Below are 24,644 nucleotides of genomic sequence, written 5' to 3'. Positions count from 1 at the left end.
AATGGATTTTTTTGCTATCTTATTTATAATTGTTCAAAGTTTTGTTTATTATCTTTAACATAATATCTGATTATATTATTTCGATATACTCCCTCTATCTCTAATTATTTGTCCACTTTTGAATTGACACACCTATTAAGAAAACAATGATTGATATAGTGAGTTTACCATTTTACCCTTATTAACTATGAAGTTGATGAATTAAAAACTTATAATTTTCAAGAAGCTCTATCTTTTTCAAAGTAATTAATTGAGGGTATAATAGGTAAAAAATTGTCATTTTTTGATTTGTCAAAATGAAAAAGTAACTATGAACAACTAAAAAAGAAAAAATGAATAAGTAATTAGAAACGGAGGAAATAATATGTTATCTTTAGCATAATAATATCTTATTAATGGCCACCCCTAATTGATTGGATAGGATAGGATAAACTTGCTTCCAAGTAACCAAAAAAATAAAAAGTTGGCAAAAGGCTGCTAAATTTGAGACGCAGTAGTACTTATATAATTCATGTGCGGACTCGTTCTTTTATAGTAAGATAATATTTTCTCGTTTTACTTTACGTGACACGATCATTTTATTATAATTGAAAAGATTTAAAAAAAATTCATCTATCCTTAATTAATGAAATGATTTATAATCATATAAATATATAAAAATTATTTTAGATTATATTTTTCTAAAATCTTTTTTTTTATACATCGTATTAGGTCAAACAATACTAAATCAAATATCAAATGGAATGGACGGAATATTTCTTTTATTTTTTTGTCACACCGTCCATATGTATTTTCCCATCCCCCACTATGTATATTCACTCTTTAGTTGGATCTGAATTTAGAGCTTAGAGGCTTCTATAATAATTTTAGATTAATATATAATAATAATAATAATAATTATATGGAACTTATATTAAATTTATGTGAATCTAGATATAATATTGTATTGTAATTTTTTTATTATAATTTTAACCAAATCGATAAAGATATTCAGATGTAAAAGTATATATTATGATTTAACAACAAATTTGTATACGAGCGTCTTCCTAAGTTTTGATGCATAATTTCCTAAAACTCATAAATTTCCAAGTGACTATTTCCAGTAATTCAATGAGAACTTATGTTTCGTTATATGTTTTCTCAGTGAATTAGTTTAATAAAATTAAAATGAAAAAAAATCATGTTCTTATAGTGTGAAAACTATTGAACTTATGGGATGTGGCTGTGTGGAAGGTCATCAAGTGGTAGCTCCTTGTACGCAACTAGTGCTACTTTTTATTGACTAAAAGTTATTTTCTAGATTAAGATTCCTATCATGGGGCCTAGTTTGTTATTAAAACTAATATAAGGTCCTAATCACATTTCTAATATGATAAAACTTACTTGTTTAAATCAAATAGATAGATAAAAGATGTGTTTGCACAAAACTCCTCTCACTTAACCATGATCCATTAATATATATATATCGATTTCATCAAAACGCTTAATTATGGTGTGTGTGATAATTCATCTGCCTCAATTTATATAACACATTTGTTTTAATCTGACATAAAAGAATATCACATTTTTATGATTGAAGAACTTAAAATTCATCTTTTATCCTTAATGACATGATTTATAACGACACAAATGATTAAAGATTTGTTTTACACCACATATTTTAAAAGTTTTCATTTCCTTATTAAATGTTATATCAAACCAAACAGTATACCACCGCATAAATCAAGATTGAGTTGAGTAATATGATATAGTGTTGTTTAATAATGTGTAGGGCCTTTTCGGTTTGGCCATGCCCCTTTAACATAATGCGATGTTGACAAGTGACAACTTTAAGAATCATTAATCAATTTCATGTTTGCAAACTACTATTCTTTTCCTTGTCCTTATAAATACTCACTTCTAATTGTATTAAAAACTTGGATTCTAACCATTCTTCATCTTGCCATTACCAAAATAAATCAATACCAAGAGGCAAATATGGCCTTAGAACAAATTTTTCAAGACCAAATAGCAGAAACTACCTTTGATCAACGCGATATTTCCTACGAAAAATGGAACACAATTGATCTTGATAAATTTGAAGAAAATTCACCTGAAGGTTTCGAGTGCAACATTTGCCTGGATGTTGTACATGATCCTGTTGTTACATTATGTGGTCACCTCTATTGTTGGCCTTGCATCTACAAATGGATACATTTTAAGACCATTTCATCAGAGAACATCGATAATCAACAGCCAAAATGCCCTGTTTGTAAAGTTGAAGTCTCACAAAAATCGTTGATTCCACTCTATGCTCGCGGTCAAGCTACAAAAACATCTAAAATTAAGGCCCCGAATTTTGGTATAGTCATACCACTCATCATCGAAATTATACAAATACAGAACATATGCTAAGTCCTGGTGGCACGACAATAGGGGAAATTGTTTATGCACGAATGTTTGGGAACTCATTGAATACTAATTTGTATACATATCTAAGTTCATATAATCTAGCAGGAAGCAATAGTCCAAGGTTAAGTAGACAACTATCACACGCGGATCGATCACTTAGCAGAGTCTGCTTTTTCCTATGTTGTTGTTTAGTGACATGTCTTCTGTTGTTCTAACCACTTGACATGTAGTTTTCTCAAAACTCCAATAACTTCAAACGACTAGTGAATACAGATTGTGATACTCACAAGGATTAATCTTACACACCTTGTAACACCTCTATTACTGGAGAAGCGGAAGAGAAAGAAGATAAGCGGAAAGCTAAGTTAGACAAGATTGCAGCAAGGCATAAATTATGAGAGCTAAATCAGTCTCAAGTTCAAATGAGTATTTCAATTACATTCTCTTAAAACATTCATTTCACTTTCCATAAGTTCAAGCAATCCAAGTCATACGAAACAAAATAGTCTCTAGAAAATTAAAATGAAAGATAGCAATTTCAACTTGAGAAAATAACTTTGCAACTGATCGATAGAACTGGATTATCGACCATGTCTATTGTTGAAATCTGGACCCTTGGAACATTTGTTTGAAGACGAGGCACTTTCCCATATTTTTCACAGTTCCTTCTTTTTGTTCTTTCTAATGATGTGTCATAGCTACTTCTTTGTTGAGAACCACTTGAGGATTCGTGACAAATATATTCTCTCTCTTCTTGAAGTTTCTCATCATTGCTACGACATTTCTGAAAGAAGGAAAAAAATCAAAGGACAGTTGGACCATCGATATATATAATTATCATCTCAACTCATCGTTTTTAAGGTGTGACATGAAACGCATGACACAGAGTCATTTCTAATAAAAAACGTTTTTGTTGGTAATGGATGAACGATTAAAAACTTTTGAATTAAAGATTGACAATAATATTATTTCATCGAATAGTTATTACAATAAAATAAAAATTAGCAAGAAATAACTTATATATCTAAGCATGCAATAGAAGTTTTGATTAAAAAAATTAGAATAAAGACGAGAATAATTTCCAAACATTTATTGGTGGAAGTGATGTAAAATCCTTACGCGGATAGCTGACGGAAAACATCCTACATGTTTTATTAGAATGTAAAATTAATTTAATCAATATTTCAGTATTCCTTTATCAAGCTGAGATATATATAAATACAATAATTACTGCTCCCTAATTCCAAACAGATTGACGTTAACTATAAGTGTAAATTCTTACTTTATATATATATATATATATTCTAGTGAGTAAACTTACTTCCGTCACCAAGTTGTTCCACAACTTCTGTGAATTTGACACAAAAATCATCAGTCCATTTTAAGCCGTCCTTACGCATAATAGTCTTATTTCCTTCATTAATCTCTTTTGTGCTTTTTCGGCCTCTCTTCCTCCTCAACTTATGTTTTCCATTTGATACAACATTGTTATTATTGCTTTGTTCCTCTGTATTAATAAGCATATTCTTCTCTCGATCTCGTTCTTCATCTCCAACATTGATATGATGATCTCCCTTTGTTTCTACTCTTTTTATTGATTTCTCTCTTTGTATTTTCTCCCTCCATACAAATAGCCACAAGAATGTCACAGTTTGCTCGACAAGTGGCTTCTTCGAGCAAATGTAAGCTCCATTGTCCAAAGCTTTCTTCACTAAGAATTCATTGAGTTCATCATAGACAACTGCATAATTATATCAAGAAGCTAACAATTAAAATTGAATAACATTACTATACATTATGCAAATAGTTAATGTCACATATATTTACTAAATTTTATTTATTATGACAAGAATATTGTTACAAAACAAATGTTTATCATATAACTATAACAAAAAGGAACTAACAACGGATAGGTTTCATCTACAACAATAAAACGTAAAAAAGAGATACATGTCATATTCATCGAAACATTATGTGACTATTTAATTTCATGGATACCATCTGAATTTTGCTCAGTGTAACAATAATTTTACAAAATAACCACTATATTAAAATTTTAAAAAATAGCAATGGATGATTTAAGTCGCGTAATAATAAAAGTAATCGCTAATCTTATTTAACATGTGGATTATAAAAAAATTATTTAGCTACATACTATTTAAAAATAGATTAAGATGGATTTTATAGCTAATTATTTTTTTATAGTGTATTAATTAAAATAACTTACTTTACCGTCTATAACAATAAGTGGAAGATGGAATTATAAATACTTACTGACTACGATAATGTTCAAGGCTACAGCTTGTGCCAGGAACTCAAAGCAATGTGAATCCGGTGAAATGACATTGATTATCATTGCATCAATTTTTTTCTTTTCTTTGGAAAGCATTGACATTGCCGCAGGAGCCATAACTTCCGTAACTACATATACCCATGCACTTTGAAATCAGTGAACGAAAATTATGAAAAAAAATATTGTACACAAAGGTATCATTTGGATATGTTTGTTTGTTATTCAAATTCAACTGTGAATTTTCATGTTATATTTCTGCACTTTAATTTTTCAAATAACACATATTAATCGACTTATATTATAAATGATGTGTGCAATCTTAACTAGATTGGTTACATAAAAAGCTATACATAGTATTTTTTTTTGTAATTGGATTACTAAAAACTAGAGAAGATCCTAAAGAATATATTTCTAAAAACTATTCCAATTTATTTATGACTTGTCAGAAACAAATAAATATTGAATATATATATATATATATATTAGATACTATTAAAGCAAAACATAATAGGATAAAATGTTTTGAGGTAATTTTATTTCATAGATATGTAATTAGATGATCTAACAAAGTATAAGAAAACCAATGTTTTTTGTCTACATCCAACAAAAAACAAAAACAAAAAATAGAAAGGAAAATGTTTTTTTCATGAAAATTAGATCTCCTCATTTATTTTTTTGACTACATCCAATAAAAGACAAAAAAATATTATCTCAAGTAATAATGATAGACAGATCATCTCTTATCATGTCTTTTTCGTGCTCTTTCTCTTCCTTCCCGTCATCCTAATTTCTTGTGCATCCATCACTAATGTAGAATTATTTTTCTTCGAGGATAGATAAATTTGTAAAACTTAAAAAGTACTATGATAACAAGGAAAAAGAAAAGTTCAAGATTTACAAGATAAATGAAATTTAAAAATGGAAGATGCTAAAATCATAAATGAGATAACAAAGAGCATATCATTTCAATCTCTCTCTATATATAAAAAAAAAAAATCACACTGCATTTAGTTATTATATCAAAGAAACAAAAAGGTTAAAAAAATTCTACAAATGTCACCTTTATATTTATAAGCCTCTAACAATTTAACAGTCTGATCAGTAAGAAATTCTACTTCATGATGTACCAACAATACTGAAACTTCTTCCATTGGATTAGTTTTGGACATAAAAAAAAATGATTTTATTGGTGAAACACTTTAATGTTTTGATGTATTTGTTATTGCAATTCTAATTAATATAGAGTTCACTTTAATTATCTCTAGAAGCTTCTTTATATAGTATATGTTACTTGCTTATAATAACGAGAATTTCCACAAATCAATTTAATGATGATTTCTGCAATTCTGTGGTCCTCTTAACCTACTTGTATTTGGCACCACTCTATTAAAGGATCATCGCAAAAATAAAAAACCTAACACCAGTGGCGGCCATCATGACCAAAACCACCGCCGGTGGGATTTTTCCACTGGAGGAATTTCCACCTCTCCCCATACACGACAAACCTGGAGCACAACCAACCCTTCTAGAACCAAAACCTACCCAATATGCAAAAATCCTTAACCCAAAACCCACTACTCCCCTGATTCCTAAAGTTTCCCCTAAACCAGTAATAATTATTCATGGAGAACCCAGCATTACGTGGAAAACATCGGAAGTCAAATCACTCATTGCCCAAGAGAATCTGCAGTATGCCATTATTGGCAAATTTTCATATGGCAAACCGGAGATACAAGAATTAAGGAGATCGATACCAGGACAATGTGGAATCAAAAGTGAATGTACAATAGGAGTTCTAGACACGAGGCACATTCTAATAAGACTTACTACGATGGAGGATTATGTGCATCTATTATCAACAGCGGCATTCTATATTAAGGCGAAGGAAAACTATTGGCAGATGAGAACGCTTAAATGGGATACATGGTTTGAACCGGAGGTCGAAACTACCATTGGTGTAGCATGGATTTCTTTCCCAGATCTTCCACCAAACTTCTTTGCCAAGGAAGCAATCTTCTCGATAGCTAGTGCAGTTGGAAAACCTCTTACTGTGGATATGGCGACAAAGAATCAAACCAGGCCAAGCTGCGCCAGAGTCAAAATTGAAGTGGATCTGACGGCAAGGCTTCCCCAAAGAGTGAAAATAAATGAGGAAGATGATATCACGGGACATATCAAAAGCAAGTGGATTAAGATTCAATATGATTATTTACCAAAGTACTGTAATGAGTGTTGCCTACAAGGGCATGATGAACACAATTGTTGGGCACTACACCCATAATTGTTGGATGTAACGGATGTGCGGGATAAAGCTGATGGGCAGGAGAAGGAAACAGAGAAACTGGGTACAACAGCTGAGCAAAGACGAATACTAGCAAGTGGAAGGGTTGTTGGGAACAAACAAAATAAACAAGAATGGATGGTAAGCAGAAGAAGTAAGTATAAGAGAGATAAAACGGGGCGCATTGAAGGTGAAATAGACTATCATGATGGAAATACCTTTGACGCACTAAGAGAGGATGATGAGACTGATCCAGCAGACAAACTGGACAAAATTATTGAAGAGGGCACAAAAGAATGGGTTAATAAAACCTTTACAGAAAGTAGGAATACATGTGATCAACAAGCAAAGGAAAAACAATGTGAAGAAAAGGCAGGGAAATCTATTAAGCAGAAGGAGAACGACGTGGAGAGTGGACTAACACAAAGCCTGGATCACGAACAGTATGGCAATCAAGGGGAAGGAATAGAATTGAAAGGAACAGAAGATGCAGAGCAAAATAAAGGGACAATAGTAGTATATGAAATGAAGAATGAAGAAGTTCTACCTCTAGCCTTTCATGATAATCACAGTGGTGGTGAGAAACATGGGACCAATCAGGATAAGGGAGAATTAATGATGATCATTAATAAGGTTGCAATAGAAGGGGACTTATCACCTAAGCATGTAGGCAAACTAAAGGATACACATACTAGACAGAAAAATCACGGTGCTAAAGATACTGTAGGGGCGCAGACCTCATCCAGGCAATCAAAGAGAGTGATTATAAAAAACTCTAAGTATCAATGAGAGCTCTAATATGGAATATTAGGTCGGTAAATACTCAAAAGGCGTTTACTAGGCTTATTCAGATGCATAAGAGACATCAATACTACTTTGTGGGATTAATGGAACCGTTTGAAGATAGACAAGATCTGGAGGACTATAGGAGGAGATTAGGAATGCAATATGCAGTGGCAAACTCTAATGGGAAGATTTGGTTATTCATAGACGGGGCCATGGAATATGAGATTATGCGTGATGAAGAACAAATGCTAACTATAAAAATTAGTAATACAGTAATGGGTACGGATGTAATGGTCTCGATGGTATATGCCAAGTGTAGTCAAGGGGAGAGGTTAAGTCTATGGGAATCAATTGCTGATTTAGCTAATACAGTAAACATTCCTTGGGTAATAGGAGGGGATTTCAATGTTATTTGCAATGAAAGTGAGAAATTTGGGGGTCGAACAGTCACGGAGGAAGAGGTAAGGGATTTCAATCACTGCTTGAATGTTTGTAATCTGGAGGATAGAGGTTTCAGAGGAAGCAAATATACTTGGTGGAATGGCAGAACTAACGAGGAGTGTATTTTCAAAAGATTGGATAGAGTACTAACTAATGATAAGGTACAAGATATCTTTCCAGTCCTAGAAGTAGAACACATGGTGAGAAGTGGATCAGATCATGCACCCCTATCAGTAACTTTCAAATCCAGTAGGGAGAAGGTGATCAAACCTTTTAGGTTCTTAAAATTTTGGCTAAAGGAGAGATCTTTCATAGAAGTGGTGAAGAATAATTGGAAGGCGGATTTTGAAGGTGATCCTTTTATCTTGTTTCACCATAAGCTTAAAAGAGTCAAAAAGGCCTTAACGCAGTGGAGTAAGGAAACATTTGGCAATATATTTCAAGAAATTGTCACTCTTGAGGAAATCATAAAGGTCAAGGAGGCTCAATTTGAAAGGTTCCCAACGACAGAGAATAGGGAAATATTGCATCGCGCTCAAGCAGAACTAAAAAATCAACTCAATAGGGAGGAGGAATTTTGGAAACAAAAAGCGGGAATGGAGTGGTTTAAAGAAGGGGAAAGAAATACTAAGTTCTTTCATACACTGGTCAAGGGTAGAAGAAGCAGGTTACGGGTGAATAGAATTCAAAATGAGGAAGGAGACTAGATGGAAGAACAGACAGATATCGCCGAGGCAGTAGTGAATTTTTATGTTAATCAGTTCACAAGACAAGAAGGGGCTAGCAAAGAATTTGGAATGCTGGAGGAGCTGCCAAGGGTTATCACTAGTAATATGAACGAGGAAATGGAAGCCATGCCAACTATAGATGAAGTAAGGAGGGCAGTCATGGGACTAAACAAAAATAGTGCCGGAGGACCAGATGGGATGACAGGAGCTTTTTATCAAAGCTCTTGGGAAATAATCGGGGAGGATATCCACAAAATGGTTAAGGCTTTTGTATGTGGTGCTAACCTACCAAGGTATATCACTCACACTAATTTGGTTCTCATACCGAAAAAGATAACTGTCAACACATTCTCGGACTTGAGGCCTATATCATTGAGTAATTTTGTGAATAAAATCTTCTCAAGGATAATTCATGAAAGAATTAAAGTAGTACTCCCACGAATTATATCTCCAGAGCAAGCAGGATTCATACAGGGGAGGAGCATAGTGGAGAATGTATTAGTGGTACAGGAAATAGTGGCAGAGATAGGGAAAAGAGGAAAAACACCTAACATGGTCATTAAGCTAGATATGATGAAGGCATATGACAGAGTAGAATGGTTATATCTTAGCAGAGTACTGAGAAGATTGGGATTTGGAGATAGAATCATAGATATGGTGTATAGGTTGATTAGCTATAATTGGTACTCGATTTTATTGAATGGGTAGCCAAAAGGTTTTTTTAAATCTTCTAGAGGTCTTAAACAAGGGGATCCACTTTCTCCCACTTTGTTTATACTGGCAACAAAAGTCATGTCTAGATCCCTAAATGCTATCATGCAGAAGAAGGAATTTAAACGATTTGGCATGCCTAGGGGAAGCCTCAAGTTAAATCACATGGCCTTTGCAGATGACATGATCATCATGTGTAAAGCAGATGTAGGAACAATGAAGCTGATTAGTGATACTCTTAGAGAATATGAAGAGATATCAGGGCAGAAGGTGAATAAAGATAAAAGTGCTATTTAATTATTTACATCATAAAGTGTCAGGAGGGGAAACAGTTGTGGCTGAAGTGGCCGGCAACTAGGATTTTGAGAAAGGAATTTCCTTTCAATTACCTAGGCTGTCCCATTTTTTATAAAAGGAAACAAAAGGCGTATTACCAACCTTTAGTTCAGAGAATAGGGGCGAAAATTCAAGGCTGGAAGGGAAGACTTTTGTCATATAGAGGAAGGGCGATCCTGATAAAACATGTTTTACAAAGCACTCCAATTAATTGCTTGTCAGTCATGAATCCCCCTATTAATGTACTAACCCAAATAGAAAAAATGTTGGCTCAATTTTTTTGGAGTAGTTGTATTGGAGGAAAAGGGAGGCACTGGAGTAGATGGAGAAATTTATGTTTACCTGAGGTAGAAGGTGGACTGGGTTTTAGACAAATGAAGGATATATCCATGGCTCTTTTTTGCAAGTTATGGTGGAATTTTAGAACTAAAAGATCTATTTGGAGTGATTACATGAAGAATAAATACTGTAAGAGGAATCATCCTAATGTAGTAATGTGGAAGATTGGGGGAGGAGGATCACAAGTCTGGAAGAAAATGTTACAGGCTAGAGAACTAGTAGAACATCAGATCTTATGGCAAATAAGGAGAGGATCTTCGCCACTATGGCATGATAATTGGACAGGGCTGGGAGATCTTTATACAATCACAGGGGAAGATTTTGAGTGGGATAACAGATATGAGAATATAGACGATATTACCAATGGGGATGAATGGAATGAGGAAGTTGTTAGGGAGATACTTCCAACTGAAGTGGCAGAGCATATTATATGTAACATTAAACCACCCCGAGGGAGAAATGAGAATGATAAACCATGTTGGATGTTAGAAACAAAGGGAATTTTTTCAGTCAAGTCAGCCTGGGATTACATTCGACAAAAAGAAGAGCCTAATCGAATATATAAAAGGATATGGATTAAGGGTATACCTTTCAAAATAGCCTTTTCAATGTGGAGACTTTGGAAGTTTATGATACCAGTGGATGACAGAGTAAGGAGATGGGGCATTGCAGGCCCATCCAGGTGTTGGTGTTGTGTACAACCTGATCAAGAGACACTATCACATATGTTCTGGAGATCAGATATTGCTAATAGGACATGGTCCTACTTTTCCTCTTTTGCAGGTATTAATATAGAAGGAATATCTTTAAGGGAAAGCATCATGAAATGGTGGGGAGCACAATGCAGGACTGATATAAAATCGTATTATAGAGCATTACCAGGCTTTATTATATGGGAATTATGGAGAAGAAGGAACAAGAACAAACATGAAGGGAAGGGCATATCACTACCAAGAATCATTCATAATGTTACCAGAAACATGTATATTTTGATTAAGGTAAGAAGGCCCCATATGAATGTACCAGGAAGGTGGGCAGATATGCTAGAGGAATTGGAGAAGAATAGGACAATCATGAAGACCATAATGGTTAAGTGGGAATACCCTCCTGAGGGTTGGGTTATATACAATACGGATGAAGCGTCTAGAGGAAATCCAGGAGTAAGTTCCTATGCTTTCTGTTTAAGGAATGATAGAGGGGATATCTTACATGCAGAAGGAGCAACTATTGAGAGTACTACAAGTACAGTGGCAGAAGCTAAAGCGGTCCTAGAAGCAAGCAAACACTGTAAGCAGCAAAACCACAACCAAGTTATCATGCAAACAGACTCGATGCTAATGAACAAAGTGCTAACAGGAGAGTGGGCAATACCGTGGAACATAGCAGATACAGTTGAGGAAATAAAAGCATGTCTTGAAGGAAAACAACTAAATTTCCAACATATAATGAGGGAAGGGAATCAGTTAGCGGATTACTTAGCAAATAAGGCCATTGAAGAAGGTAATTGCATATACACAAATTTTCAAAGCATGGATATAAGAGGGAGGAGAATAATTAACAGTGACAAATTTAACACCCCATAGATGGGAGAATGGGGAAGGGAAGGCTACAACAACACAATACAACATTTGCACTGAAAGAAGGAGACGACAAAAATGTGAAATGCTTTATAGCCGAGGCTATTCCAGCCAGCAAAATGGAATCGGCAAAAAGTGGGATCTAAGGGAAAATGGGAAGTGTAAACCTGGAAGACATCTTAAACATTGTCCAGAGGAGGCGGATTGAAGCTGCAATACAATCAAGCACCACTTGCAAATCAGACGGTATAAGACAACAAACATGGATGAAAGAAGAATCAGAAAATGTTTGGAAACAAACCTTGGCGCAAATGGTGGTTCAACCACGACGGGAGCGTTGCAGCTAGGCGAAATCGAGGAGATGATGAAAATGGCAATTAGGAAACCTAAGCTAATGGAAAGTGATGAGTTGGGAGAAATACAAGGAAAATGTCCGTAATAGGCCCTTTTCTTTACTACTTGCTTTATTAATTCTCTGTCTGTTTGGACTTGGGCATTAGGCCCAACGATGTAACTCTTGTTTTATATCAATGAAACTGAAAAGTTAACAAAAAAAAATAAAATAAAAAATAAAAATTGCTTATAAGTATGTTTAGAGTGGACTATACAAATAATTTTATCTAAATAATACCTAAATAGTCCCTCAAATTTGGCAGAATTTGTAAATTGAATACTTAAACTCATCTAGTGATCAGATAGATACTTTTGCTTGGAATATATGCATCTCATGAACACCTAATAACGACATGACAAATGTATGGGTATTGCACACCCCATTGGAACGTAAACTAATTAAATTAATCAATTTCTTCTTCTTTTCACTCAAATTTAGCTAAGTAAATTATCCCATTACTTAAGAAGGTGAATTGATCCTAAGCTATAACCCTAGTTATGGTTCCACAATGGAATATCCTGATTTTAAACTAAATGATCTCAAAGAATGTATAAGTGATTGTTTCCCTTATTAGGAGAAAAATATATAAAACTACTAATAAATTATATCATGTTAACCCATTGTTTATGTCGATAAAAAACATAAATATAGCAAATGCTTGATATATAGTAGTGGTTGATAAGAATGGTAATTGTGATGACAGAGATATTTAATTTGATGACGGTAATGGTGGTGGTCATTGTGATAACAAAGACGATTAATAGTGATGGCCGATGAAAGGAAGAGGTCCATGTAGTTGTTGCGTCCACCCCTAGCTTCTTAGTCAATGGGCATAACATGTTCAATACCTACTGCAAAAAAGAGAATCCACTTTGGATAAACATGTCTCTACATAGGCAGCATGTGGAATGGCCGAAAGCGTACCTTTTTGGATATATTATCCAAGTCGAGAGTAGAGCTACTAGAAAAGTTGCCTGCTGGAAAACAACTTTCACATTTGGTTTTGTTGTGGCTGAAATAATTAGGTATCATGCAAAAGCTAGCAAAGCAAACTTTGAAAGACCATGAGTAATAATACAAACAAAAAATATACCAAAAGTGTAACATCCGACAATTTAAAATGAATATGAAGAAGCTTGAAATTGGAAGTAGTCATTTTTTTGGAAAAATTCAGAATCTGGAAAATTTGGCTAAGTGTGGAAATCAGTGAGTTTTTGGCCAACTTTGAGTAACCGTAACTCCTAGCTCAGGATGAGTTAAGAGTAGTTCCAGTTATGGTTGTGAATCTTGTAGAACGATCTTTCCAACGCCACCAAGTTTTCTTGATTCCGAGTTCGTATGAGCGAGTTATGCCCTTTGAAAGTTGGGGCAGTTGGCAGGGAGTCCGTCCGGAAATTTAAGGGCATTTTGGTCTTTTCACAAATCATTTCTTTTGAGGTTATATTGTTGTGTTAGGCTGTTTGTGGATCATTTTTGTTCCATTTTAAAAGAGAGAAAGTTAGGGTTCTTGAGAGTGAAGAAGAGAAGAAGAAGAGAAGAAGAGGAGAAGAAGAGGAGAAAGAGGAGATCAACAAGTTTCCGTCGTGGAATTTCGTCGGGGGTGATCCCTATCAAGGTATGTGAGTTCTTTAGTGTGGGTTGATCCTTTCCCCCACACACCAAGCTCATTTTATGATTTGAGAAAAGATTGGATTTGTTGTTGAAGTTGTTAGTTGTTGTTGATGTTGTTAGTTGTGTTGTGGAAGTTATTGTTGGTTGTGGGACATGATTTGGTTGTGTTCTTGAGCTGAAATCTATTGTATATTGAGGGATTTTATGAACCTTAGTGTTGGTTGGTTCATACCCCCACACACCAACTCGTTTTTAATTCCAAGAAAAGATCTATTTTTGTTGTTGAAGTTGTTGGTTGTGTTGTTGAAGTTCTTGCTGATTTGGGACAGGATTTGGTTGTGTTTTTGAGTGGAATCCACTGTATGTTGAGGGGTTTATGACCCCAAGTGTTTGGGAAAAGAACCTTTGAAGTTAAGAGGGTTTAGAATTGGCAACATGAAGGAGAAAAGTCAGGCTGCTTTCAGGAAACTAGTCTGCGTTGCAGCTGTGTTCCCTCTGTGAACAGAATCTGTTCTGTTTTCAGAATTAAATTTTGAAATTTTTCTTAAGTCTAGCTGTCCTAAATTATTCCTAATCATCATGGGGTCCTTCCAAACACAAATCATTACCCTTGAGTTCATAATCCAATTCAAGGAGAGTTAGTTCCAAATCAAGTAAAGTTAGAAGTCAAGTGATGTTAAGAGTTAAGCTTAGAAGTGAAGTAAGTCAAAGCAAGTTTTTAAAGTTGTTCAAGAGTCTTTAGTGAATGTTTTAGCTTCATTTTTAAGACTCGAGTTTCAAGTCAAGTCAAAAGTATTGAGTTTCAAGTCAAGTCAAAAGTTAAGAGTTTCATGTTAAGTTAAGAGTTTCACATCAAGCCAAGAGTTCAAGTAAAGTAAAGAGTTTAAAGTTGGGTTCATTTCTCAAAGTTATTAGGGAACTATGTATTCCCAAAGAAGTTTAAAAGAAATGTTTTTACATTTAAACAAGGTTGGAACCTGAGATTTCCAAAAGAGCCTTCGGGCTAGTTTTTGAGTAATTATCTCATATTAGCAGGAATAAATATGTTTTAAAACCATAAGAGCCAGTACATTTTTTAGAGTAGTATCGAGCACCGAATTGGGGGAGCGTTCAAAGAACCCACAGCCCCTATAGAACCATGTTAGCCACCATGGGTAGAAAAGGATCATACTTTTTAGATGAATCCTTTTCAGATTAGACTAGTGGATCCATTAGGCAGTTCAGGTCTTATACCTTTGGCCGGGTATAAGATGCTCTGGCAGCGTGAGGTCGATCGCTGTATCATCACTATAACTCTTATGTGATGGTTGTCGGTTAGAGAAACTCCCACGGCAGTTATTGTATTTTCATACACAGAGATTATTGTATTTTTATATACATCAGTTCATTGTGTTTCTATATACATTTCAGGCTTATTGTATCTTTGTATGATGATAGACAGATCCAAGCCTAATTTTGACATAGCGAGTTTGGAATTTATGTGTTCATTTCATTTCAATTTGTAATGTAGGATGAGTTCAATTCCCCAAGTGCCCAAAGTTAGGATGGTCGAGGGTTTCCCGCACAAATTGAGGACATGGTGGGAAAATTTCACTCCAACTGAGAAATTAGCGATTACAAGAAGGTTGGGGTGCCTCCCTCTGCTATTCAAAATCACCCCCGACAAACACGTGATTAGAGCACTAATTCAGTTTTGGGATCCAGACCGTGTTGTGTTCGCCTTCAAAGACTTTGAACTAACCCCTACATTGGAGGAAATCCTCTATTTCACCAGTTTGAAGTATCAAAGAATGGGTCAAATTATTCCACACAGTCAATCAGGGAAGAAATTCCTTCGCTACTTAGGGTTGAAAAATGAAAAGAAACTTCGGTGCTTCGAAAATAATTGGGTTTCTTTGGACTACCTATATGAGAGGTATGGACGCTCGGATAGTTACAAGCTGTTTAGGAAAGAATTCTCTTGTACTCAAGTTCATTGGCAAGTCAGACGTCCTATTGCATTTGCTGTGGCTTTACTAGGGACTTTGGTATTCCCACGAGAACACGGATGCATTAGCACTTGCATATGTTCTGTGGCTAAAGTACTTTTTGAGGGAGTAGATGGCGAAGAACTCACTGTGGTTCCCATGATTTTAGCAGAAATATTTCGAGCTCTTGGGAAATGTAAAAGAGGGGAATCAAACTTCTTTGAAGGTTGCAATCTTCTTTTACAAATGTGGGCAATGGAACATTTTCACCAACGTAAAAACATGGATGATATATGTTTTAGCAACATAAATCATATTAACAGTTTTTACGAAAGGATGAAAGAGTTTGTGCATCCGGTTGGTACTGATGATTGGTATGAGTTTCTGGCCCACCGCACTAGTGACCAAATTCAGTGGAAATATCCATTACTCCCACGTTCCCCTGCTTATATAAGATGTAGAAGGTTTTATTATATCGAGCTTATTGGGTTAAAAGGTCTCCAGCCATATGCTCCAGTGCGCGTGCTTCAACAGTTTGGTCAACCACAAGTAATTCCTCTTCGAGCAAATATGAGGAATTCTGAAATTTCCTTTGGACCAAACTTTGAAGTCCCTAGAGCCAAAGAGATTCTTCATGAGTGGGACAATATCCTCACGATAGATATCGGAAATGGGCCTGAAAAGGAAATTCCAGAATACCATGTATGGTTTCAAGAAGGTCGCAATAGCATAAGTTCAGAAGGTGAGCAAGGTTTTGAGGATATTGGAACGACGATTTGGATAAGACATTCTCGTCTTGGAACCAAAATAGTTACTCCTGAAATGTGGGCTCAAATGGAAAATATAATGCGATATTTGGACAATGCGGGAGCAGGACCTAGCAACATGGGAGCATCATCTTCACTTCCTCCACCATCGTGATTGATAGCAGTTTAGGCCAAGTCTTAGATTTGTCTTTATATTATGTCATTTTTTTGTATTTCTTAGTTTCTTCGTTGTACTCTTTTATTTGTGTTAATGAAAGCTTGGCCTTTTGTTTCCCAAACTCGAGTTGTCACAAATTAATGGCTTGGATCAATCTATCATAAAACGTTATGTTTGACATTTAGGCCCACCTCTGGCAAAAAGAGGTCCCGTGCATATTAGGATGCATTTTCTTTTTGAATATCTGTTTTGTTATATGATTTACTTGCTGCGTAACACATGTTTGTTCTCTATTTATTTACTGTTATTATTCAATTATCTGCCTAATTATTAATATTATTGAAACAACGATCACCCACTTGATACTAATATTTCTCTCTTTTGAAGGTTTTCTTCCTTTTGATTTATTTCCCCAAAGGTTGATTTGCGTTGACTACGAACTGGCGGATCATCCATACTTTACGAGATCAAAAGCACGTGCCGACATGACTGATTCCGGTGCATCTGATCAAAATGGTTTGGGACTTGTCACTGTCCTGAGAGATGAACCCGAGACTTCGGAAGGAATGGAACCAATCCCTTATGATGTACACATTGCCAATTTGATGCAAAAAATGGCCGATATGCAAAGTGAGATTGATCGACTTCGAAACCTCACTAATTTGTCCATCACTTTGAACACGCCACTTCCCGAGCAGGGAACAAACACAGCTACTCCGCCTCTTTTTCCACATGTTGACTCTCCTACTCCTCAATATTTTCCACCAAACCCTTCCCTTCACAAGACCAATCCAACTGCTTTCAAACAATCCACCAACCCTCAACAACCCAACTTTCCACAAAACAATTCGCAACAAGCCAACCCTTTACCCTTCACTACCCCATATGCGCCCCAAACTTCACTTACCCAAACTCCGGTCATCCAAACTAACCCACTTACCCAAACTACCCCACTCACCCAAACTGCCTTACCTTCCCAAAAATACCAAACGACCCAACATATACCGGTGGCACACACTGCAATCCCTAACATGCAATATGTGCCTCAAGTATATGTAGCGGAAGCTCAACCTTTCCTTAATCCAATGCCAACCCTGCCAGAAGTCGATCCATATGAAGAGATGGAGAAAGAAGCAAGGTCAAGAACAGATGACAATGTAGCAAGGGAGATTCGTAATTTGAAGGAAGCTTTCAAAAATATCCAAGTCCATAAGGGGGTTGAAGGTCTTGAATATGAGGATTTATGTGTTCATCCCGATGTTGAATTACCCGTGGGGTATAAGGTACCAAAATTTGATGTATTTGATGGGAAGGGAAATCCTCGAGCCCATTTAAGGTCGTATTGTGACAAGTTAGTTGGAGTGGGGAAAGATGAGGCCATTAGAATGAAGTTGTTTATAAGGAGTTTGACAGGAGAGGCCCTTGATTGGTACACGAGTCGAGATCCACAGAAATGGAATAGTTGGGGTGCGATGGCGCAAGAATTCATGGATAGGTTCAAGTTTAACACTGAGGCAATTCCGGACAGGTTCTACTTGATGAAGTTGGAAAAGAAGTCAACAGAGTCATTCAGAGAGTATGCAATGCGGTGGAGAGCAGATGCCGCAAAAGTTCAACCTCCAATGGCAGAAAGTGAGATGACCTCTCTTTTTATACAATCCCAAAAAGATGCAACGTACTATGAAAAGATGATAAGTGTTGTAGGGCAAAAGTTCTTTGAGGTTGTCAGGATGGGAGAATTTATTGAAGAAGGTATTAAAACTGGGAGAATCACTAATTTGGCAGCCCTGCAGGCGACAAGTAAGGCAATTCAGTCGGATTCAATCGGAGGAGCCCTTAAGAAGAGGAAGGACGGTGTGTCTGCTGTCATGACCATCCAGGAACGTAGGCCAAACCAAATGTTAACCTACCAAAACCCATTACCCCAACCTTCATACTACAGTCAGTATACCCAAATTCCTCAACCCTATTATCAACCTTCACCTGCCCCTTACCCAGTTTACACCACCCAACCAACATATTGTCCACCTAGAGCACCTGCCTATTCAAATCAATCACGATACCAACCCACATATCCATCCCAACCCCATTATCAACAACAAAATCGTCCATCAAATGCACCCAGACCCCGCCCAAACTTTGAAAGAAGACCAGCCAAAACCTATACACCTTTAGCTGAACCTTTAGCCCAACTATATGAACGGTTGAGAACTGCAGGAGTAGTCCAGCCAATCCAAGGACGAATTCCCAATCCCCTTCCTGGATGGTATGACGAGACCAAGCACTGTGCATATCACTCTGGAGCTGCTGGACATGATACTGAAAGTTGCCTTACTCTTAAAGACAAGATTGAGGCATTGATCAAAGAAGGAATCATTCAACTCAAAGGTGTTGCCCCCAATGTAAACAACAACCCGCTGCCAAATCATGGCAATGTTCACATGATCACCGTTGATGAAGATTGCAATTTGGAAGGAACCATAGTACCAGTCAAGATAGAGAAGAATGTTGAGACATCGGCCTTTATTGCTCCAATAATCACAGTCCAAGTACGAGCGCCAATTGAAGTGGAAGCTTTTCTTCCTAAGCCTAAGATCGTGGCCCTTGTCGTTCAATCATCCCCTTTTGACACTAATGCAGTTCCTTGGAATTACTCGATTGATGCAAGGGACAAAGGAAAAGGAAAGATAGTTGTAGAAGCTGCTGCTGCAGGAATGACAAGATCCGGACGTTGTTATGCCCCTGAAGAAGTTGTACGAGGAGGACCAAACAAGGAAAATAACCAAAAAAGGGTTGTGACAGAGGCTGAAGTGGAAGATTTCTGGAGGAAGATGCCAACTAAGGAATATTCAGTTGTTGAACAGCTAAAGAAAACTCCTGCTCAAATTTCCTTAATGGCCTTATTGATGAATTCTGCAACTCATAGGAATGCTTTGGTAAAGGTTTTAAATGAAGCTTATGTTCCAGCTGAGACCACTAGTGAGAGCTTTTCTGCCATGGTAGGACAAGTTTTGGAAGCTAACAAAGTCACCTTTCATGAAGATGAGTTGTTGCCTGAAGGTTTGGGACATAACAAAGCGTTGAACATTACTGTCAGATGTAGGGATAAGTTTATTTCCAGAGTTCTGATTGATAATGGTTCAGCTGTTAACATATGCCCTTTCACTACTCTTCGAGCTTTGGGAATTGACATTGGAAAGATTCGTGAAAGTCATGTAAGGGTTAGAGGATTTGATGGGACACAAAGGGGAGTCATTGGGGAAATTGATCTGCCATTGCAAATTGGACCTGTGGAGTTCATTGTAGAATTCCAAGTGTTGGATATATCTGCTAGTTATAATTTGTTACTTGGAAGGCCATGGATTCATATGGCTGGTGCGGTCCCTTCCACTTTGCACCAGACTTTGAAATTTGTGTGGAACCATCAGGAAATTGTTGTTCATGGAGAAGGTAACAACTCAATATATCCTGAAAATTCAGTCCCTGTTATTGAAAGTATGGAAGAGTTGGATGGGTCTGTATTCCATATTAAGGAAATTGTGTGTGCTACTCAAGTTGGAAAGGCAAATTTGCCACGTGTGCTTATGATGGTGGCTTGGGAAATGTTGAAGAATGGTTTTATCCCGGGTCAAGGTCTTGGAGCGAAATTGGATGGAATAGTGGAACCAATTCAATTGCCTGGTCAGAAATACACCTTTGGTCTTGGATACGAGCCTACTCCTGAAGAAATCTCGTCGGCCAATCTCAAAAGGAAAAGTGACAATCCCTTACCACAACCTATCCCGCCCTTGAATCAGTCATTTTCCAAGGCGTTTGCTGCAGAAGGATTAGAAGAAGCTGTTGAAGATAACCTCACAGAAGGACTCAAAAACTTGTTCATTGAAGAAACGGAATGCAATATGATTTTGGAGGACTGCACTGAGGCCCCGACCATATGGGATGCCATGCCTGGAGATGCTTTGAACAATTGGACTTGTAACCCGTCCCCGTTCCCTCCGGGAATCTTGGTAGATGATTGTATTAGAATTAACAAAACAACATGATTCAAATTGAGGCCTGAATCGTGTTTTTGAATTTGATGTGTTTTGCCTCCGTCTTTTGAAAGCTTAAATGCCAAATCTATGTTACCTTTTTATGCTTTAAATTTTAAAATTTGTCCTTGATTATTTTATTTTATTTTTATCTTTTTTCTCTCTTTCAGCAAGCAAACTAATAAATCTGTCAATGCCGAGAATGTGACATGTAATGAAACGAGCGAACAAACCCCGAACAGTGAACAAACTTTTGCAGAATATGAAGAAGATGTGCAGTCTGGAGAGTTGACCAAGGAGTTTGAAACATTTTGAGAATAAAGAAAAGCCAAACTTGGATGAAACAGAGACGATAAATTTGGGAGATTCAGCAGAGTTGGTGAGAGATACAAGAATTAGTGTCCATTTGACTTCGTCCCAAAGAAAAGAACTTATTGATCTTTTGAGACAATACATGGACGTGTTCGCATGGTCTTACGATGATATGCCAGGTCTAAGCACGGATATTGTTTCACACAGATTGCCAATTGATCCCTCTTGCCCCCCAGTAAAGCAAAAGCCGAGAAAGATCAAGCCTGATTTGAGTTTAAAGGTTAAGGAAGAAGTCTCCAAGCAATTTGATGCCAATGTCATTCGGGTCACCAAGTATCCCACGTGGTTGGCCAACATAGTACCAGTGCCAAAGAAAGATGGAAAAATCAGAGTATGCGTAGATTATCGAGATCTCAACAAGGCTAGCCCGAAGGATGATTTTCCTCTCCCAAAAATACTCATTCATACTATGATAATTGTGCAAAGCATGAGTTGCAGTCATTTGTTGATTGCTTTGCAGGATATCATCAGATTCTAATGGATGAAGAGGATGCGGAGAAAACTGCATTCATCACGCCTTGGGGAGTATATTGTTATCGGGTAATGCCTTTTGGACTCAAGAATGCAGGGGCAACATATATGAGAGCTATGACTACCATATTTCATGATATGATCCATAAGGAGATTGAAGTTTATGTGGATGATGTCATCATCAAGTCACGGAAGAGCTCAGATCATATAACAGATTTGAAGAAGTTCTTTGACAGATTAAGGCGGTACAATCTGAAGTTAAATCCGCAAAGTGTGCATTTGGTGTCCCGGGAAGCTGTTGGGTTTCATCGTGAGTAGGAAAGGGATAGAGCTGGATCCTTCAAAGATAAAGGCTATTCAAGACTTGCCTCCTCCAAAGAGTCGAAAGGATGTAATGAGTTTTCTTGGTCGCCTCAATTACATTAGTCGATTCATTGCACAATCTACTGTAATTTGCGAGCCAATCTTCAAGTTGCTGAGGAAAGATGCTGCAACCAAAATGGACGGAAGATTGTCAGAAAGCTTTTGACAGAATCAAGGTATTTATCTAGTCCACCAGTCTTGGTGCCCCCAGAATCTGGAAGACCATTGTTGTTGTATTTGTCAGTGTCTGACAATGCATTTGGATGTGTGCTGGGACAACATGACGAAACTGGAAAGAAGGAGCAAGCTATATATTACTTGAGCAAAAAGTTCACTCCTTATGAAGCTCGGTATACTTTATTGGAGCGCACTTGTTGTGCTTTGACTTGGGTTGCACAAAAGTTAGACATTATTTATGTGCGTATACCACTTTTCTCATCTCAAGGATGGATCCACTCAAAGTATATATTTCAGAAGCCTATGCCCACTGGAAGGTTGGCGAAGTGGCAAATTTTGCTATGTGAATTTGACATTATTATGTCACTCAAAAGGCCATCAAGGGACAAGCGCTAGCTAATCATCTCGCCGAAAATCCCGTGGATGAAGAGTATAGCCTCTTAAAACTTATTTCCCTGATGAAGAGGTTTTATTTATTGGAGAGGATATTTCCGAAGAATATCCCGGGTGGAGAATGTTTTTTGATGGTGCTGCGAATTCCAAAGGAGTCGGTGCTGGAGCAGTGTTGATTTCAGAATCAGGTCAACATTATCCTATCTCAACAAAGTTCAGATTCTTATGACAAATAATATGGCGGAGTACGAGGCTTGTATTCTTGGGCTTAGAATGGCTGTTGACATGAATATACAAGAATTGTTGATTATAGGTGATTCCGACTTATTGAATCATCAGGTTCAAGGCGAATGGAGCACCAAGAATGTGAAGATACTCCATATTTGTTGTGTGTGAAAGAATTGTGCAAGAAATTCGTCAAGATAGAATTCAAGCATATTCCACGAGCTCAGAACGAGTTTGCAGATGCGTTGGCAACCCTGCTTCTATGATTCAACATCCAGACAAGAACTATATAGATCCAATCAAGGTCAATGTGCAGGATCAACCAGCCTATTATTTCCATGTAGTGAAGAACCGGATGGAGAACCTTGGTACTATGACATTAAGAGGTATCTCAGAGAAGGAGACTATCCAGAAGGAGTAAACAATGTTCAAAAGAGACACTTCGGGGACTCGCAAATCACTTTTTCCTAAGTGGAGAAATCCTTTATAGGAGACTCAATTTGGGATTGTTAAGATGTGTTGACTCTCAAGAGGCAAGCAAGTTGATTGAAGAAATACATGGGGTACATGTGGGCCACACATGAATGGTTTCACTTTGGCAAAGAAGATTCTACGAGCTGGATATTTTGGATGACCTTGGAAACAGATTGCATCCGTTTTGTGAGAAAGTGTCATCAATGTCAGATTCATGGTGATTTGATTCGGGTTCCACCGAATGAGCTAAATGTGACGAGTTCTCCTTGGCCATTTGCAGCTTGGGGCATGGATGTCATTGGCCCTATTGAGCCAGCCGCCTCAAATGGACACAGGTTCATTCTGGTAGCTATTGATTACTTCACAAAGTGGGTAGAAGCATATTCATACAAGTGGTGTGACAAAGAAGGTGGTGACATATTTTGTTCGCAATAACATCATTTGTAGATTTGGGATCCTCGAGTCAATTATTACAGATAATGGAGCTAATCTCAATAGTGGCTTGATGCATGAGATATGTGAGAAGTTCAAAATTATTCATCGCAATTCCACTCCTTATCGACCTTAGATGAATGGAGCAGTTGAGGCCGCCAACAAAAATATCAAGAGAATATTGCGGAAAATGACTGATAACTACAAGCATTGGCATGAGAGTTTGTCCTTTGCCCTTCTTGGCTATCGCACCACAATCAGGACTTCGATTGGGGCAACACCTTATCTTTTGGTTTATGGAACTGAAGCAGTATTACCAATGGAAGTTGAGATACCATCTCTAAGGATCATCCAAGAAGCTGAGTTAAGTGATGCCAAGTGGATGCAAAACCGGTATGAACAATTGATGCTCATTGATGAAAAAAGAATGAATGCAGTTTGTCACGGGCAACTTTATCAACACGGGAAGGCCAAAGCTTTCAACAAGAAAGTAAGATTGAGACAGTTTGAACCAGGACAATTGGTGTTGAAACGAATATTCCCGCACCAAGATGAAGCTAAGGGAAAGTTTGCACCTAATTGGCAAGGACCTTACATAGTTCACCGAGTACTGACTGGAGGAGCTTTGATTCTAGCAGAAATGGATGGCAAGATATGGCCAAAAGCTATCAATGCTGATGCGGTTAAGAGATACTACATCTAGAGGTTTCTATTTCATTTCTTGTAATCTTTTGTCATGTATTGGAACTACGTCTTGACCTGATTCCCATGGCGGGATACGTAGGAAATCCACATCGAATTTGGTCTTTTAGTAAGTTTTGCTAAATTTCCTTTCTATGTAATATGAACTACGCTTGGCCTGATACCCTTGGTGGGATACGTAGGCCTGATTCCGTTCGGATACGTAGGCAACCCGAGGAGCTTTCA

General features: G+C 37.0%; 2 protein-coding genes and 1 pseudogene across 2 annotated transcripts; all 3 read left to right on the top strand.

The window, feature by feature from the left end:
- The first annotated feature begins 1,977 nt into the window (after positions 1-1,977).
- On the top strand, positions 1,978-2,606 carry LOC125809903 (E3 ubiquitin-protein ligase RMA1H1-like; annotated as a pseudogene).
- Positions 2,607-17,264: 14,658 nt separating this feature from the next.
- LOC125809893 (uncharacterized) lies at positions 17,265-20,822 on the top strand. The gene has a single exon (XM_049489444.1). It carries the CDS (start codon positions 17,265-17,267, stop codon positions 20,820-20,822), a length of 3,558 nt encoding a protein of 1,185 aa, XP_049345401.1.
- A 3,031-nt stretch (positions 20,823-23,853) lies between these two features.
- Positions 23,854-24,420, top strand: LOC125809892 (uncharacterized). The gene has a single exon (XM_049489443.1). The coding sequence runs from the start codon at positions 23,854-23,856 to the stop codon at positions 24,418-24,420; it is 567 nt and encodes a 188-aa protein (XP_049345400.1).
- Positions 24,421-24,644: the final 224 nt, after the last annotated feature.

The sequence above is a fragment of the Solanum verrucosum genome, unplaced genomic scaffold (assembly GCF_900185275.1).
Source record: "Solanum verrucosum unplaced genomic scaffold, falcon-dt-bn FXZP01000488.1, whole genome shotgun sequence".
NCBI lineage: Eukaryota > Viridiplantae > Streptophyta > Magnoliopsida > Solanales > Solanaceae > Solanum > Solanum verrucosum.
Note: the sequence above shows the minus strand (reverse complement) of the source record. Positions and strands in the feature narration are given on the sequence as shown.

Bases quoted from the DNA above. Each gene is read 5' to 3' on its own strand.
- LOC125809893 (XM_049489444.1), top strand. From the start codon at position 17,265: ATGACTGATTCCGGTGCATCTGATCAAAATGGTTTGGGACTTGTCACT.
- LOC125809892 (XM_049489443.1), top strand. From the start codon at position 23,854: ATGAATGGAGCAGTTGAGGCCGCCAACAAAAATATCAAGAGAATATTG.